Source organism: Prinia subflava, chromosome 3, assembly GCF_021018805.1.
Source record: "Prinia subflava isolate CZ2003 ecotype Zambia chromosome 3, Cam_Psub_1.2, whole genome shotgun sequence".
Lineage (NCBI taxonomy): Eukaryota > Metazoa > Chordata > Aves > Passeriformes > Cisticolidae > Prinia > Prinia subflava.
The window spans coordinates 104,437,780-104,456,043 of NC_086249.1; the positions used below are offsets into that span (position 1 = coordinate 104,437,780).

Below are 18,264 nucleotides of genomic sequence, written 5' to 3' on the forward strand. Positions count from 1 at the left end.
TAACTTTATTTTTTTAAAAGTATTTATAAAAATATATGCTATACATGCTTTTTACAAAAATATTAAACTAGTTTTAGGTTCTTCTCTATCCTCTGCTTAGAGTGTTAATATGGCAGCTAAGGTGGATTTTCTGCTGTTTTAAGGGATTAGTTAATTTTGTGATCTGATTTGCTGTCTAATTCTTGAAAAATGTGATTAATGATATTTTTATGACATGAAATACTCTGAAATCTCAGGTAGGGTGGTGACCTCTTTGAGAAGACACAAGTGAACATTCTCCCAGTGATGATTCCAGGAGCTTTGTCAGTGGCTGACCCTGAAAGAGCCAGAGGAGGCAAACCTTTAGAAACCCCAGGAACTGAAGAGAAGGAAATACAGAAAAAGGACAGGACGACAAAGGACAAAAAGAAATTTGGACTGTCTCCCTACGCCCAAAGTGATAAAAAAGGTAAATTTGTTTTCTGGTAGTCTGAGACTCTCTGGAGAAGTAGCATTGTTCCCTTTCTTTGTTTTATTTTTTTTCCCGCCCCAGTAATTAGCAAGACAGGGACAATAGGTTTTCAGTGAAAGAATATAATAAATTCTGTTTCAAACACCAACAAGGGGAGGGAAGAGAGAGAGAGATTCCCTACAGTGTTATCCCACAATACTCAGTGATCCAAAGGGAGAATCACCTGGGATATGGGAGCCCTTGGCAATCCTCATTCCTCAGCTTCAACCCAAGGACCTGAAAATGGCTCTGCCACATTTTGGTTTCGACCATGCAGCATCTGGCAAGTCTGAAAAAGCCTTTCATGAGGAAAATGGGTGAAAAAAGTGCTCAAAAGTGTCAGTTTTGACCAGAAAACAGCCATTTAGTGGCCAGCTGGGATGTGGTGTATCGTGTGAAATGAATTTGTGCCTCAGTGGAATGAGCACAGAGAACAAATATGCAAATGTACATGGAATTTATGCCACTGTTAGCAGTGAGGAATCTCTCCATGTCTGCATCTCTTCCCATCTAGACCCATCCTTTCTTAAATCCTACACAATGAATGGAAAACCAGCAACCCTTTTCCTGCTGAGCTTCAAAATTTTATCTTCATTTACCAAAGCTACAGGATGGAAATCCATCTTAAAAAAGCAAAAGAACCACTGATTGTCTCTGTTATTATATGCCGCTGTCAAGAAGTTATACTGGCATGAAAGTAGCAGACCAGAAAAAATAATGGCATTTTTTATATCTAGTTAGCAAAAAATCATTATTGACCTCGACCTGTGGTGGATATTTTAGTGTATATATTTGTAGATGTTATATATCATTTGCAAAATGTGTTTATTTTTGCTTGTCCATGCCTACTGGAAATGAAATACGTTTTACAGTACTTCTGACAGCTTTTGCAGAAAGGTATTTGCCCTTTTTTTTCCATCCTCTCAGTCCATTCTGGCAAAATAAAATAGTGAGATAATGTAATTTTGCAAATACTTGTGTGACACTATTTGTGGTCATATTGCAGTTTTCCTGCAGTGGAATGGTGTTGCATAAGATATTGGATTCAACAGAAATTCTTGGAAAGATCTGTCCTTTTATTCTGGTGTGTTTTAAGTCAGGACCTTGCCTGTTTTATCCATAAAATAAAAATATGAGATGATCTATAAATGATAATCAACTTTTTAGCAAAATACTGCCTGAAGTGCTGTGAGAGCTGTAGAGAAATTGAAAATATGCCTGAAAAAGGGGAATACACTCAGATTTACAGTCTTGACTATTTCTAAATTCTAATCTGCCTTAAAGAAAAGAAAAGGAGAGTAATTCAGACAGAATCCTGGCCTTCAGGAGGGGCAAATAGCAGCAACACACTGAGAAGTAGCCCATTAATATATTTTTTCAGTTGCTGTTCAGAAACCACACAGACAACTGCACATCTGTTCTATGCAATGAGCATTTAAGGTTTATTTTAAAATGTAGTTTAATTCAGAGCTGACTGGAAAGCTGAACTGGTTAGAAATCCCAGCTGCAGGGATTTTAACCATGTCCTGTTGGGAGCATGTTGGCTTTTGAGTCCTGGCAGACCTGTAAATTACTCTGTTGGTTTTGGTTGATTGGTCAGTGGTTTTTTTATCATGCATCTATTCAAGGTGTAGATTCTGATGGGTTGGATTTGATTCATCAGATTGTGGCTATGCTGGTGAAATTCATGATTTACAGGAAGAAAACTGATTGCCATGGACTGAAAATTGATTTCCATCAATTTATTTCCATTTGTTTCCGTTGGCTGCTCGCTGTGGTCCACTGCAGGCACAGAAAGATGCAGAAATATGAAATATTTAATGCATTTATCTGTGAATAGAATGGTTCCTAGAATGGTTTGTGTTGGAAGGGATATTAAAGATCATCTTGTTCTAGCTCCTGCCATGGGCAGGGAACCTTGCCCTAGACCAGGCTGCTCACTGTACGTCAGAGTTTCAGGGCATTTTGTGAAGAAACCACAATTCTGTAGTTGGGTGAGCTGTTCAGGAGTAGTATATAATTAGTAGGAGTTTATATGAGGAGAAAGGCACACAGTGATTGATTTGTATCAAATAATTTCTGTCTCTCAATGCCGGTTTACTCTGCTCTCAATGCAGGAGGGAAGAAATGGCCAGCTGGAAAAAAAACCTATTTGACCTCCTCCTTTCCAGCCCTGCAGAGCGGGGTGGTTTACCAGGACAAAAACGCCACTGGCCAGCGAATATCCTCAGCCAGGCTGCACAAAATCAAAGAGCTGAGGAACGAAATAATCGACTTGGAGAGGAAAATCAAGGCGTCGAGCTTAGAGAACGTGGCTTTGAAAGATCTGAACCGCAGGCACGCCAGGGCCATCGCCAGGTACAGCAACGAGGAGAGTCACCTGCAGGGGCTGCTGGCAGGGCACCGCAACGAGATGAGAGAGCTCAGGAAGCTCCTGAAAATGTCCCAGGAGGCCGAGAAAAACACTGCCAGGGAGCTCAAAAAAGTCGAAGCGGAGCTGAGGAGAACGAAATGTGACCTGAAGACTTTGGTTGTGCTGTCAGAGGACAAAGCTCTGGCAGAGAGGGAGGAACTTAGTCGCAGGTTGTCAGTCCTTAACAAAGCGTTGGAAGCGAAGGATGAGAGGATAGAGGTAATGCCTGCAAATTATTGTGTTTGTGGAATGTAGGGTCGTAGAATATCCTAACTGGGAGGGAATCACAAGGATCATCAAGCAGGAGAGATTTCAGTGGAAGAATAGTGGAAAAAATTTGGCTATTTCTTATCACAGGAATGATTCTGATATAATGCTGTAACACTGGATGCTTTTTAATCCTAAGTATAAGGAAGTTCAAGAGGGGATAATTCGTCTCCTTTTAATATCTCATGTTTGTTTACTCTCACTGACCCCGGCATAAAAAAAAATAGGAATGCAGTTTTTATTGCAAAACTGGAAGAGTGAAATTTCCATAGTCTTCCAGGAATTCATTTCTATTTCCTATGGGGTCTATTATGCATAGAATTAAATAAAAGAGTAAGGAAATCTTAAAAGAAATGGTAAATTTGAGCAGCTGAATTAAGTGCCTCTTTCAAAAACTTTCTGTTTTGAGGAGTGAGCAACTATAAAAAGCATTTTAGGAGCTGGAATTTCAGTGCATGGCCCTGGGTTCTGAAGAGAAAGAACCCAATAAATCACCAAATTTTCATTTACACTAAGCCTCCTTATTCTGCCACAGTGAATAGAAAGTCTTAGCATTTCTCAAAGATGGTTGTATTAATTAATCCATCAGAAAGGTAATGTATGTTTTTATTTTTAGGATTGAATGGCAAAACCTTTTCTTTTGTTTAGTGAAAATTTTTTTCTTATTTGAAGTTAATTTTTCAGATATTTCAGTATGGTTTCATGTATTGTTTACAATATAATTTGTGATATTATTTATATGACTATGATTAGAAGATAATAACTGTTATTATATATAATTATTAGCTTAAATGTCTTTTTATTAGCACGCTTATACTTTAAATCTGTCAAGAACTGAAATTCTCCAACTGTTACCCTGAGTACATCCATATGGTGAAATCTGTCACTCTTTTAAGGGTCTGGAAATGCAACTGGAGCTGAACAACAGCATCTTTAGTCGCCAGCTGGCAAGTAAGAGTAAACAACTCCTGGAAGCTACAATGATCACAAAAGATTTGCTGGTGGAAATCAGCATCGTTCACCAAAAAATTAAGGTATTCCAGATTTTATCCATGTTTCTCTCTCTACAGGAAAATTCAAGTATTTAATGTTATCTATTCCTTTTGATTCTTTTACAGTATTTACTAATGGAATTTGGTTTCCTGCTTGAGTCTATAATCTACAAAAAAAAAAAAAACCAGTGTGTTACCATTTTGCCAGCTTGGGGTCAGATATATTCATCTATTCCCTTTAAATGAGCTCCCTCACAGAAACAAGTCAAAATGAGCTAAATATTACAACCTGAAAAGCTAGAGTTTAACAAAAAGACTCGTGGAAATGTTTCAAGAGTTTGCTCAAATTCCAGTTTGGTTTTTAGACAAATGGGTTTGGGATGGATAGGTCCAGTTCAGCACTTTTTGTAATGCTTATAAATCAAACACACAGAAAAACCAAATGGGTATAAAGCCCAAACTGCCAGGAATGGGATGTCATATGAGTTGTAACAAAAAAAACCATTACACATTCCAGAAAACCTGGAATCCCTTGTGGCTTTTTCATAATTGTGTTTGTAACACAGTTAAAATACACTTATTTATATATTGCTGTGTCAAGGTGATCCCATTGGGGAGCTTTCTCTTCTAAATGGAATCAAATATCTCTGGAAGATGTTGTTAAGGGGAATTTCCCCAGACATTGTGAAGGGCAGGACAGGCAATTCCTGAGGATTCATGGAGGATGGGATTTCTGCCAGGGGTGTTGTTTATTCCTTTTCTCTGTGTAGCAGGTGCAGAAGTTTCCTCCTGGTCCTTGGCATGATTTTTCCCTGTCAGTCTGATCTCCTGGACCAGCAGATCTGGGAGATGTGAACAATTATGATCTCAGGAACACTAATATAAAACTGTCCCAAAATGCAAATTATTCCAAAGTACAGTTCTCACCTTAACTCTCTCTAAAATAGGTCTGTTTCATCTCTTTTCCGTGCAGTTTGCTGTGTGTCCAGGTCTCTGAATTTTCTATTTAGATCCACAAAACCTTCTATTGATTTGCCACAAAGAAGACCAGGCATGCTTATCAACCTTATTTCTGTGCCAGAACAGAGTTTATCCTTACAAATTCATAGTTTTAGGCACCTGTCTTACTTCAGGCTATTCCACTTCCAGGATAACTTGTAATTTTCCCAAATAAATGAAGCTACTCTTTTTTTCCACTGAAAACTGGAGTGGTGAGAGCATTGCTGAGATCTGTCTTCTGTGTTTAAGGAAGATTTCATTAAGGAAAGAGGAATTTTGCTAAATAAATGTCAAAAGGTACCTCTGGAGTTCAAGTCACCACCAGAGCAACAGGTTGTGAACCAACTGAGCATATCACAAGGGCACTGAGTAAATGAATTTTTTAAAAAATCAACAAAAAAGAGGAAGTAAAGGCAAAAAATGTTTAGTCTGGAAAAATGAAAATGACAAAGCCACCACGTGGGTCTGGCAAAGGATGATGAAATCCCTGATGGGATTCACCCAGCATGTGAAAATTAAGCGGGTAAAAAGTAATTTTTAATGCATATTAGAAGCTTAACAGTGTTTATTTCTTCTCAGGAAAAGGATCGGCAACTTTACATAAAGAATATTTATGCAAATCGGATGCCAAAAGCCCTGAGGGACAGAAGTGATTGGGTTCCCAATGACCAAAGTATGTCTGTAATCATCTTCTTCACTTGTTTGGTGACACTTCCACTGTCTTAGAACTGGGAGGTTTATTCCAATTTAAATGCCAAAGTAGCGCTTTTGTATGGGCTGAAAAGGTGAAAAGGTTTAGGAAGTTTAAAAGCCTGAATGATAGAAAAGAACAATATAAATTAAGTTCTAGCAAGGAAGAAAGAGCATTTTAAAAAAGAATATTTCTTTCACATGGATGCTCATGGATATTGGGGAGAAATATCTATTCCATGGAATCTTGTCTCTATCCAACATTCCAAGGGCAGCTGTCTGGAGTGGGATTGAGTTGGTTAAATCCAACCAGCACTGTTTGAGATGCCTCCACTACACCCAGAATTTGGGATGGAATGATCTAAATGGAATGCTTCTCTGGCTGAAGCACCTCTTGGAAACACTGAGCAGATATTGCTGCTCCTGTAGTAAAGCAGAAATCAGGAATTCCATCATGTGAGGACCAAAGAGCACTTAGCAAACCTGCCTGCTGGAAATGCTCCCCACAGAATTCCTCAAATCACGGCAGCAATACAAAATCTAACCATGCTTGGCTGCTTATTTCTTTCCTCTTCATTGCCTTTGCAAACCCATTAACTCTGCCTTAACCACCAGTGAACTACTACTAAGGGAAAAGATTGGTAATTCAAGGTGTAAAATTAAGAAAAACACATCTTTCTGGTTCTCATCCCAAGTCAGCCACATTTTTTATGAAACTCTGAATTCCTGTTTTAGTTACACCACATAACTATCTCTTTTCTTTTTTAGTTTACTCATATATGGCCTTGTATTCAATAGAAATTGAATATTGCTGTTCAATTATGATACTTAAACCATAGTTATTATTTAAATTCTTTCCTTTAAGCAAGATAAGGGAGCTTAGTTGTAGAGAGACATGATATTTTGTAATGAAAGCTTCCAAGCAAAGTTGCCCCATCCTCTGGAATTTTTAGAAAAAGGTTTCATTCTCTGCCAGTTAATGGATTTGGAAACCCAGAGCTGGAATCGCTGACAACTTGTTTTCCTTCTCACTCTTGACTTGAATTTTCCTTTAGCAGATTTCTAAAGAGTTGCCTCTTCGGGTCATTATTTTCTAGTTGACGTTCACACAAGTTTGTAGCCAGCAGGAAATTTGGAGCTGTTTTTTTTAAGGCTCCGATGAGTGGCTGGAGGAGGCTTCCTCGGGTGATCCAAAAGCTCTGTGCAGGTGACTGCAGTGGAATTTTTGGATGGAGCCGTGGATTGCGGGTGCCCCGGCCGAGAGCGGAGCCGGGCAGGTGGCAGCGGCTCACCTGGGGGGGCAGCGCCCCCTAGTCCCCATCCCGGGGAACGCCCCGCTGGAAAAGCTCCGGGAGCAACTGGGAGAAGAAGCTGGAGCAACTGGGAAACCAGTTCCTCCCGCATCACGAGAGCCATTGCAGGCTGCTCACCAGCATCCCTTTCACCGCCCGCCTGCGAACACCGGGAGGGCTCCGTTTTTATGCGTTTTATCCTTGGATTTCGGAGCTAAAAACTGGGAATAAGGGTGAATGTGGATGTGGGTAAGAGCTCGGTTTTGCTGCTCTGGTGGTAGCAACTTTCTCACTGCTGTACTCGTGTCAAAATTATTCCAAAAATAGAGTAAAGGAATAGTATACTCTATCTGTATTTCTATGAACATCTCATTCAGCCACTCCCTTGGAATCTCTTCCAAAGACCACTGATATTTCAAACAGTGTTAAGCATTTCCCATGAGCTGGGTTCCATAAAGACCCAGATTTAGGAAAGTGAACTCTTAGGCTTCATAGCAGACCTCTCAAATTTACACCAGAATGGAACCAAAAATAAAGCCAGTGTGGGCTCTGGGGCATAGACACACTTGTCTGACTTTACATGTTCTGTCTGAACAGGACTTTGTAGTATATTTTTTATATATTTATGTATACAAGTATGTTTAGGATGCACTGATGTACAGATGAAAAAGCTCAGAAATCCAGATTTGTGTCCAGTTTCAGCGTTCATAGATTCAGCAGAAAAAATTCTTTCTTTTTTTTTAAGGGTGTTAAGATATGCATTAAAAAATGTTTAAATTCTTGGTCACATATCAGTATTGTCATTGTCAGAGATATCTTTTGTCTTTATCAATAATATAATTACTGTGTTGCTAATGCTTGTCCTATTCAACAGGTCAGAGAGTAGACAGATCAGTACAAGTAGATAAAGAGAGTTTCAGAGAGCTGCTGCTGTCCCAGCACCAGGAAACAGAAAAAAATCCAATCCAGCTAAAAAAGGTGGGAAAGATCTGGATCCAAACCCAATCCCCTGTTTAAACTCTCAGCTAAGGTGTATCTTATTCCCTAAGTTGCAGTAATATGCCTGGATAGCCTGGTCCATCATCTTGGATGTGGATTTTGCATGATTTGTGTGATTACAGTACACAAATAACACTGTGATGCAAAATAAGAATGTAACAGCAATACAAATTACTAATCTAACACTGATCTAATCTGAACACTGATTGTGTTATTTTCAAAGTCACTAAACAAGCATTCCCTCGTTATTTTTACCTTTAATTGTCAATTGTAGAAGAAAAGAGGAGATAAAGTTGGAGAAGATAAAGCAAAGGAAGCGTGCTCAAATGCCCAGGGTAGAAAAGCAAAGCAAGCAACCAAGAAAGTAGCAATGCTAGAAACTTCTAACAGGACACACAGAGGTAGGTTTAACATTTTTTTCAGAAATTCACCTGATCTTTGGAAATTACCAGAAGTCCTGGTGATTTATGTGGTTCTGACAGCCCTTCAATGGCACCAGGCTGACAGGAACTAGTTGCAAATGATGAATGAAGTGTCACTGAAGTCACAGAATCGTCTGGGTTAGGAAATACAGCTGCTGGTGGTGCTGCACTGAGAGCAGAGCTGCTCTGCAGAATGTGGCATCTTCACCCTGCTGCTCTTCTTGGTCAGGGTGGTAAAAATTCAGTGTTCTGTCTGTAACAGGATAATTAACACTCATTAATCCACACTAAACAAACACTGAGCTCAAAGCGATGGCTGGGAATTTTCATCACTGATGTGAACCTGTTTCCATGGCTGGAGAAGGAAAAGGAATGTGAGGGCTGGGAGCAGCTCCTCATGACAGTGATCCCTGGAAAGAGATTTTGTGTAAATCTCAGCCACTGTGTTCTCATGGAAAAGTTACATGCAAGGGACTCATCTGTAAACGTTTTTATTCTGAAGAAATTCAATAGAACATAGGAAAGAAAAAGCAACTGCTGTTGCTTCATTCATGTTTTTCTTTTGAGAAACATTCCTGTTATTTCCTTTAAGGCTTTTAGGAAAAGAAAAGGGCTGAGTGCCACTATCCTAAACATGTCACGAATAGCAGGAGACCTCCAGGTCACACATTTACCCAGGTGATGCCAGCTCACATCCCTATTCCTGGGATGTGTTAACTCCTGAGGTTTGTACTCTGCCTTTGCAGCCTGCAGCCTTTCCAGAGCCCCTCAGATAACCAAAGTCAGCATTTGTCTTTAAAATGCCCTTCTAAAACTGACAGAAAACACAGGTCTTATGATGCTCCCTCTGAAAAATCTGTGAAATCTGAGTTTCTCTTATTGATAGTAGACTTTTATTGAAGCCTTACTTGGCTTTTAGTTCCTACAACTTCTTATTTCTCCTTTAAGCTTGGATTATGTCTCATTTTGGGGGTATTCTGTGGGTCTCTCCAGAGCACAGGACCCATTACAAGTCATCCCCTGCACAGATAAATGACATTTTTGAACACATGTTCCTTTTCCTGCTGAAAAGTGGAGCCCCCTCACTTCCATGTGACAGAGTTGCTCTGTATTCTGCTCCACACAAGCAGAATTAAGGGAATTGTTGTGAATTAAGGGAAAGAAAATCCTGCATACCTCCAAGTTCTACTTAAAAGCCAGAAAGTGGCAATTAAGAGTTCAGATCTCACCTGGTTTCTCTGTTGCTTGTACATGACTTTTCTGGTACTCTATTTAGCCATTACTGTACATAATGGCAGCTCAATCCATTTAACTAAATTCAGCACCATGAAAAAAGTAAAAATAAAGATATTAGCGTGGATTCAGTGGCAAATTATGTTGTTTAAATCTTGCCCCATGCTGTTGTATTTATTGTAGCTGGTATTTCAAATAGCATCAATAATAAGAACTGAAGCAGTGAAATAAGGATGTGATACTTGCTCTTTTTAAAACTTCGTAACTCTTCATGTTCTTAAACCCCCCAATATTTCAGGGGACAAACTGCTAATGGAAGAATGCAATTTTCCAGAGTTTATTAAAGAAATGGAAAAACAGACGGAGTATTTTCAACAGGAGTTGAAAAGTCTGACAAAATCTGAACAAAATCCTCCAAGTGACAGAGTAAAAGAAAACAATCAAGAGGGAAAGGCAGTGGAAGAAGCTGAAAAAGAAGAGAAAAAACCAAATGAGCAGCAAAAAAAAGCCAGGAGTGATAATACTCTTCCAAGCAAAGACCCCACTAGGCTGAAAAAAAAATACATCTCCTCACGAGCTGTTGAGAATTTGCATCAGGGGCTGCAGACTTCGGGTGCCAAATGCAAAGCAGGCAGCCTGAGCAGGCACAGCCAGAGCTGCAGCACCACCGCTGTGCCCAGGGGGAAAATCACCTTTGGGGCTTATGAACCTTCTTTTGGGCAAGCCCCCCTGGCCTCGGCAGAGGGAGGAGAGCCTGAGGGAGGAGCTCTTTGGGGAGGGCTGTTTGCAAGGAGAGAGCTCCAGCAGCACAAGGGCCAGGGCAGGGAAGCGAGGGGGGCAAGGCAAATCCCAAACTCTGGGCCAGGGTCCAACTCTCCTCATTAAAACCAACTTCTGGGAATGCACAGTCATTTCTGATAGTTAAGTACATCAGCTTACCTTTAGAAAGCTGAAACATTCAAATCGTTAAAAACCAAATGTTGTACTTTCTTAAATGTTTATTAAATCTTACAAGCACTGGCAGTTGCTTTCCATGATTTTTCCCAAAACAATCCAACCAGTTATCACAAAAAACATTCTGTGCTCAGTGTTTATCCACAAATGTGTTGTATTAATAATTCCTTATCATTTTTACCTGTTACCAGATAAAGGTTAGTCCTTATTTAGGAATTTCCAGGTTTTTTACCTGTTACCAGATAAAACTTAGTCCTTATTTAGGAATTTCCAGGTTTTTTACCTGTTACCAGCTAAAGGTTAGTCCTTGTTTAGGAATTTTCCAGGTTTTTTACCTGTTACCAGCTAAAGGTTAGGCCTTGTTTAAGAATTTCCAGGTTCTTTACCTGTTACCAGGTAAAGGTTAGGCCTTGTTTAGGAATTTTCAGGTTTTATACCTGTTACCAGATAAAAGTTAGTCCTTGTTTAGGAATTTCCAGGTTTTTTACCTTTTACCAGATAAAAGTTAGTCCTTGTTTAGGAATTTCCAGGTTTTTTACCTTTTACCAGATAAAAGTTAGTCCTTGTTGAGGAATTTTCAGGTTTTTTACCTGTTACCAGATAAAAGTTAGTCATTATTTAGGAATTTCCAGGTTTTTGCATTCCCAAGGAGCTGGAATTTGGAAGTTGGGTGGTTGTCAGCTCCATGCTGCTTTCATAAAGTTCACTGCTGGGTGAGAACCAACAATGCAATAAAAGAAAACACTTTTTTAGTTCCTTCACTCCCCAAACAGCTTCCAGAATTCACAGATAATAAAAATAATTTGCTCCTACATTGTTTTCACGAGCATTAGAAACCTCTAAAGCCTCATTCTTCCCCACTGTTGGAACCTATCAAAGCAGTTTGCCTGGTAACTTCCCCAGCTGACATCCAGAGATGAATGTGCAAGAGGAAAGCATTGTTTTGGAGAAGTCAGGCATAGCCAGTCCCCAAAAAGCCTCTAAAAATCCTTGTTTAAGGTTATGTAACCGAGGGGAGGAGGACTGTGTTTTGTTCCTCACAGTAATTCATTAGATACTTGCTAAATTCATGTGAAGATTGGAAAAATTAGGGGCATTCTGTTAATTTTTAAAGGCAGTAGCACTTTAAAAAAAGTCAAAAATTACACTACAGAAGCTTTTAAAAATGACAAAGACATTCAGAGCTCAACCTGCTTGCAGCAACATTTCAAAGGCTTAGAAAAATAATTGAAATAATAAATTAGCCCAGTTGATTCAAAGAGTATTTTCTTGTGCACAAACATGGGGAGCATTGTTTTTTGGCTTGGATTTTGGTGAGTTTGGGGTTTGTTTTGCCATTTTGGGTTTGTTTGTTTGGGGTTTTTGTGGGTTGTTTAGGAAAATTGCAGTTAACATTAAAAAAGACATGAGAAAACCTAAGATGGGTTGAAAAGCTTTATTTCCTTAATAACAACACAATTATACATAAGATTCAATCACAACATTTTTTCCTTGATATTTATTTTCATGTTGGCTAAAATAAAATCCCAATTTTTAAATTAACATTTAAAAAACCCAACCAAACAAAAATATTTAATCCATATATACACACACAATACACCCTGAACTTTTGAACTGGGTTTTGAAGGCAGTGCCAGTTTTGGAGGGGTTCTGGCCCCTTCCTTCCTGCAGGGAGGAAAAGGCCCTGGAATAGCAGAATAGATCATTCCTCTGTGGGAATTCCAGAGTGGGAATTCCAGAGTGGGAAGCTAAATCAGCATCCCCTCTGCAGGAACAGCCCTGTCTCCTGCTTCATTGAAAGGAGCCTGTGTTTGGCAGCTGAAGAAACCTCTTAAGAGATAAAATCTTGATTAAACACATCTATTGTTTTAGGAGAGCTCGAGAATATTCCAATTTTAGGGTAAAAAATTACAAGGAAATTCTCTTTTGCCCCAAGCCAAGCAAACGACCTCCCCCTGCCCTCTGCACCACCCAACACGATCCCACCTCGGGGTGTAGCTACCACATTTTACAGCGAACAGCCAAGCTCCCAAATTAACTCCTAAAGCCAGCACATTTCAATTTAAAACCACAAATCCAACACTTCTAGGTGTTGGTGACAACAGGCCATGACAAAACCTTATGGTTCTGCCACAGATAAACCCAAAGTGAGGTTTTATAACCAGCAGTGCTGTTCTTTCCAAACTGAAAGACAAACTCTGGGAAGAGAAATCCAAAGGACTGACTGATATCCAAATGGGATAACAAGGATTGTCTCAGACCTTTCTCATGAAAGATAACTCTCCTTCTTTAAAAATTAAATTAAAAGAGTGATAACAAAAATGCAGTTGAGGAGTCCAGGGATTGCTGGGATTCCTTCAGCTGAAGGGATGCAGCATGATAGCTACAACTTTATTGCAGACCACGAGCCAGCAGGTGATTCCCACACCTCCTGGAAAAGAGGGAGAAATCACCATTGAGGAACCTGCACAGCTCAAAACAACCTTGGAAGTGTGAAAAATGAAACTCAGAATTCACGGGGCCAACAGGAACAAAACTCTTTATGTACAAAAGGGAGATACAAGAGATGGGAGATAAATCAATGCTGGTCCCAAAAAAGTCTGGATTGCCTTGGGAAAAGAACACCAAATACAGAAATATGAGCTGAAGTGTGGTGAGTGCACCCCACAGCTAAAACCATCTGCTACAGACCCAAGAGAAAATACCTGAAGTTTAAGGCCTGGCAAGTCACAGAATGCTTTGCTTGAACCTAAATTCAGGATCTGAGAGAGGTAAAAAGTAAATTTCCACTGAAGTAGAAATCAGTTGTTTTTAAGTATATAGTTATTCAGAGCACATCTATGAAGAAAACTCCCTTTTGGGTGATTTTCTGATTTTCTAATTTAAAAATTCCCCAGGGTTTATTCAATACAGATGAGGACAATGCTCTGTTTGGGTGGAAATAAAAATAACAAAATTCTGTTATCAGTTCAAGAACCAGAACTAAGCACACACAGAAGAGCTGCTCAGATATTTGAACCCTGTGCCCTGGGAGTCAGAGGAGCAGCTGCTGATAATCCATGGATGCTTTGGGGTTGGGAATTTCCTTTTCCTCACCTGCCACTCCTGTAGGGAAGGCCACCAGGCGCTCCAGGGGAGCCAACCATTTGCTTGGGAGCACCGTGACGGGCTCGGAGTAATACTTCCAGATCAGGGAGATCATCAGGGCAGCCTGCAAGGGGAATTTTTATTAGTTTGGATAATAACACACATCAAAGTACATTCCCAGTGTTATCTGAAACAGCAAATAATAAATTCTAATGAAAGGGAATTGTTTGTTGTTTTATCTTCTTTGAAATATTTTTAGATTCAGTATGACCTTAAATTTATATACAATATTAGGAGGTTGCAGTGAGAACTCATTTTCTTTCAAGACCCTCGTTCCAATCCAGAAAAGTCAAACACAGTCACAGCATTTCTTATAATTCTGATGACCCTTTTTAGCCTCAATTTTTGCCTACAAGGAATACAGCTCACTTTAACAGTCCCCTAAGGAAATCTTCAAGCTGATCACTGCCATCCTCACTAGCAAATTCTCCTTAGAAAATTCTTTGGCAGCACACAGACAATCTGATGAGGCACTGTGGGGAAATGTGTGGCAGCTGTAGGTGGAGATTTGCACCCTCAGCAGAAGTGCATTTTGTTTCCAAAGCCAGAATTACATATACATGTAGCAGAACTTTCCTAGATTTGAGGCCATATATAAGAAAATCCCCAGCGATTAAAGAGCTAAGACAAACTCCAATCCTGTCACCCCAAAATCACAAACACAGAGCTGAAGATGAAAGTTAAATTTCCATTGTCAACTACCAGATTTCATCAGTAGCATTTTCCTTCCAGTAGCAGAAACTCTTTCTGTTTGACAGGCTCTGTGTCCTTGGAAGCACAGAATGGTTTGGGCTGGAAGGGACTTTAAAGCCCATCCAGTGCCACCCCTGCCATGGCAGGGACACCTCCCACTGTCCCAGGCTGCTCCAGCCCCAGTGTCCAGCCTGGCCTTGGGCACTGCCAGGGATGCAGGGGCAGCCACAGCTGCTCTGGGCACCCTGTGCCAGGGCCTGCCCACCCTGCCAGGGAACAATTCCTGATTCCCAAGAGCCCATCCAGCCCTGCCCTCTGGCACTGGGAGCCATTCCCTGGCTCCTGTCCCTGCAGCCCTTGGCAATTGTCTCTCTGCAGCTTTCCTGGGGCTCCTTCAGGCCCTGCAAGGCCACCCTGAGCTCAGCCCAGAGCTTCTCCTGCCCAGGCTGAGCAATGCCAGCTGTGCCAGCCTTTCCTGCCAGCAGAGCTGCTCCAGCCCTCTGCTCATCCTGGAGCCTCCTCTGGGCTCTCTCCAGCAGCTCCATGTCCTCCCTGGGCTGGGGGAGCCCTGAGTGATCAATTATGGGCCAATAAACCAGGAGAGAATTGCAACACTACGGAGGATTTAAGTTGAATCCATAACAAAATGTTTACTTACCTGCAATATGTAAAATACAATATTTATGACCCACTTTATTTTGGCTAATTGGGCAGTTCGTGCTTTCACTATTAAAGAAAAAAAAGATATTACTTTCCATTAATTATGATAACGAATTTTAATTACATCAAATTAGTAAGATTTTAGTATTTCACTGCTTAAGACTGGACATTACCCTGTTTAAAAGTCTCTTTCCAAATGACTTACAGCTATATTAAAAACACCCTCCTACAACAAACTGCCAGTTCTGTATCACACTATAGTTTCTTTCTTGACTTACTCAAAACAGGATTCAGTGATCAGCATCACTGAGAAAGAATAAATAATTACAGTGAAGCCCAGGAAATTCCTGGAAAGACACAAGCAAGGTCTTCAAAGAGTTTAACAAGGGAAAAATAAGAAGGACAGAGAGAAAAAAAAAGGGAGAAAAGGAGGAAGAGAGGGAGGAAGAGAGGGAGGGAGGAAGGGAAGGAGGAAAGAAGGGAGGAAAGGAAAGGAAAGGAAAGGAAAGGAAAGGAAAGGAAAGGAAAGGAAAGGAAAGGAAAGGAAAGGAAAGGAAAGGAAAGGAAAGGAAAGGAAAGGAAAGGAAAGGAAAGGAAAGGAAAGGAAAGGAAAGGAAAGGAAAGGAAAGGAAAGGAAAGGAAAGGAAAGGAAAGGAAAGGAAAGGAAAGGAAAAGGAAAAGGAAAAGGAAAAGGAAAAGGAAAAGGAAAAGGAAAAGGAAAAGGAAAAGGAAAAGGAAGGAAAAGGAAAGACAATGAAAATGTGTGAGATGGGGAAGGCAAGTTTGAAGGATAAATACTTAAAAGTGAAAACACTCTTGCCAGAATGCTTTTCAGGAACAGGAAATGTTTTTCCTTTTGGAAAAGGGAGCAGACATGGAATTGTACCATGGGTTTTGAGCTTGTCAGTCATTTTGTTAATCTTCCTCTCCAGCCGGGCATATCTGGCAAACTCATCCATCATACTGATGGTGGCAAGCTCCTGCTTCATGGTCTGGATCTCAGCTCTCATCTGGGATTCCTGCTCTGCATCCTTCTGTAACAGCCTGGATATCTGAGAAGTGAAGAAAACTATTGATTATTGATCCAGAATCCCACTGATTTGCTTTAATGTGTATGAAGTATGAGCTCAAAAGCCTCCCATAAAAAAGGACTTTTCATTGAGATGCAGGAAATCCTTGGGTAAGAAGAGAACAAGTGACAAGACGAGAGGAAACAGCCTCAGGTTGGACTCAGTGATCTTGAAGTTTTTTTCCAACCCAAATGATTCTGTGATCATTCCCATTTCCAGCTCCAGCAGCCAAGTATTCCAACCTTTTCTCCCTTCCTTTTGCTTTCCTAATTTCTTCTCTTGAAGCACCACCTGCTTGTCGGTTCATGAACTCTGTTTGTCATAGAAATGAAAGCACAAAGGACACAAAATCTTTTCCTTGCTGTTCCTTAGGAAATCTTTCCAGCTTCCCCAAGACACGTGTAACTTTTTTCCCTATGGATGCTGTCCTCAGGCCTGCAGTCAGTGAGACCATTAACACCATCTTCAAACCACAGCAGAAAGCTGAGTAGAGATCTTCATAGAATCTTAGAATATCCTGAGTTGGAAGGGACCCACAAGGAATTGAGTCCAAACCCTGTCGCTGTCACAGGAGCAGAGATTGGAGCTGTCCTGGGGAGGAGCTGCAGATCCCAGTCTCAGTCTCCTCCACACTGAACAAACCAAATGCCCTCAGCCTCTCCTCATGTGGCTGTTTCATCACTCATCTCTAGTAACACTGAGTTCAGCTTCCTGAATTGCTGAGGGTGATTTAAATTTTAAAGGATTTTTGTCCATTGTTGAACAGTGCACACTGATCTCTGTGCCAGTGAAGTTATTTCCATGGTAGAGCAGAGCGACAGGGATTTCAGCATCTTTGTACCCTTGTGAGTTTATCTGGCAGTCACAGAGGTTCTTTGTCCTCAATTCTATTATGCATTTCCACAGAAATGCTTCAGATCAGAACAGGGACACCCTGCTTAGTGGTTGAGACTTAAGGTTTATTCCTACAATGGCTCAACTCCTTAATCTCCATATCCACCGACCTCCCATCTCAACATGGGCATGTCCATCTGTTGAAAACACGCAAGACTGAGCAAAGCCGTCCTTGCTATTCCCGAAAGCAGAAGCTGTGGGTGTCCCATCCCTGGAGGAGCTCAAGAGCAGCCTGGACGGGGCTCTGAGCAGCCAGGCTCAGTGCAAGGCTCCCTGCCCACGGCAGCCGGGTTGGAAGTGGATGATCCTTCAGGTTCTTTCCAGCCCAAATCATTTCATGATTCCGTGACCCATCCTAAGGGCTGAAGGCTCAGGAGCATCACTGACCACCCCAGTAACTCATCCCCCAGAACTTCAGGCCGATGTAACCGGAGCTGCTGGAGCCACCCAGCCACGGGGCTGTGTTCACCATCTCCAGCATCAGCTTCTCCCCTCCAAGGCCAGGAGCGGGACCAGACCCTGCCCGTCACAGCCGGGGCATCCCTCCCCTCATGTGGTGAACGGCCCCCTCACCGCCCCGCCGGCTCCCTGCCCTCCCCTCCAGTCATCCTCCGGCCCGCGCCCCCCTCCCGCTTCTCCATCCCCGGCGGGCGCGGGGCGGGCGCGGGGCGGGCGCGGCGCCGTCACTCACGATGGAGGAGCAGGAGGGCAGCAGGATCTTGAGCGCGTTGCAGAGGAACACGGCGCTGAGCACCAGCAGCCAGGCGCCGCTCTCCGCCATGGGGTCCGGCACCGGCACCGAGACCGGGACCGGGACCGGGACCGGGACCGGGACCAGGAGCGGGACCAGGAGCGGGACCGGGACCAGGAGCGGGAGCGGCCCGTGAGGGCAGGCGGGGACGCGCGCGGCACGTGAGGCGCGCGGGCCAATGCGGCGGCGGCGCGCTCGGGGCGGGGCGCGCGCGATCCGGCTGGATCCTGTTGCGGCGCCGCTGGCGCTGCTGGGATGGGGAGGGGGGGCGGCCCCGCTGCGCAGCCGGGCTGTGGCT

The 18,264-nt window shown here is 42.0% G+C and overlaps 2 protein-coding genes across 2 annotated transcripts; one reads left to right on the forward strand and one right to left on the reverse strand.

Annotated features, from left to right (window-relative positions):
* The first annotated feature begins 285 nt into the window (after positions 1–285).
* LCA5L (lebercilin LCA5 like) lies at positions 286–11,273 on the forward strand. The gene is made up of 7 exons (XM_063393186.1): positions 286–448; positions 2,608–3,122; positions 4,067–4,204; positions 5,741–5,834; positions 8,018–8,121; positions 8,417–8,543; positions 10,096–11,273. Exons 1-7 carry the CDS (start codon positions 286–288, stop codon positions 10,680–10,682), a joined length of 1,728 nt encoding a protein of 575 aa, XP_063249256.1. The 3' UTR covers positions 10,683–11,273.
* Positions 11,274–12,171: 898 nt separating this feature from the next.
* Positions 12,172–18,252, reverse strand: GET1 (guided entry of tail-anchored proteins factor 1). Its single transcript, XM_063393189.1, has 6 exons — positions 18,057–18,252; positions 17,907–18,026; positions 16,138–16,303; positions 15,250–15,317; positions 13,848–13,962; positions 12,172–13,182 (listed from the first exon to the last, which is right to left on the reverse strand). Exons 2-6 carry the CDS (start codon positions 17,994–17,996, stop codon positions 13,109–13,111), a joined length of 513 nt encoding a protein of 170 aa, XP_063249259.1. The 5' UTR covers positions 17,997–18,026; positions 18,057–18,252; the 3' UTR covers positions 12,172–13,108.
* Positions 18,253–18,264: the final 12 nt, after the last annotated feature.

Excerpts from the sequence above, each read along its gene's own strand:
- LCA5L (XM_063393186.1), top strand. The coding sequence starts at position 286 with ATGATTCCAGGAGCTTTGTCAGTGGCTGACCCTGAAAGAGCCAGAGGA. Across the intron at positions 4,205-5,740 it reads TCGTTCACCAAAAAATTAAG|GAAAAGGATCGGCAACTTTA; the intron begins GTATTCCAGATT and ends ATTTCTTCTCAG. Across the intron at positions 8,544-10,095 it reads TTCTAACAGGACACACAGAG|GGGACAAACTGCTAATGGAA; the intron begins GTAGGTTTAACA and ends CCAATATTTCAG.
- GET1 (XM_063393189.1), bottom strand. The coding sequence starts at position 17,996 with ATGGCGGAGAGCGGCGCCTGGCTGCTGGTGCTCAGCGCCGTGTTCCTC. Across the intron at positions 15,318-16,137 it reads TGACAAGCTCAAAACCCATG|TGAAAGCACGAACTGCCCAA; the intron begins GTACAATTCCAT and ends TTTCTTTAATAG. Across the intron at positions 13,183-13,847 it reads CTTCCCTACAGGAGTGGCAG|GAGGTGTGGGAATCACCTGC; the intron begins GTGAGGAAAAGG and ends CCTCTTTTCCAG.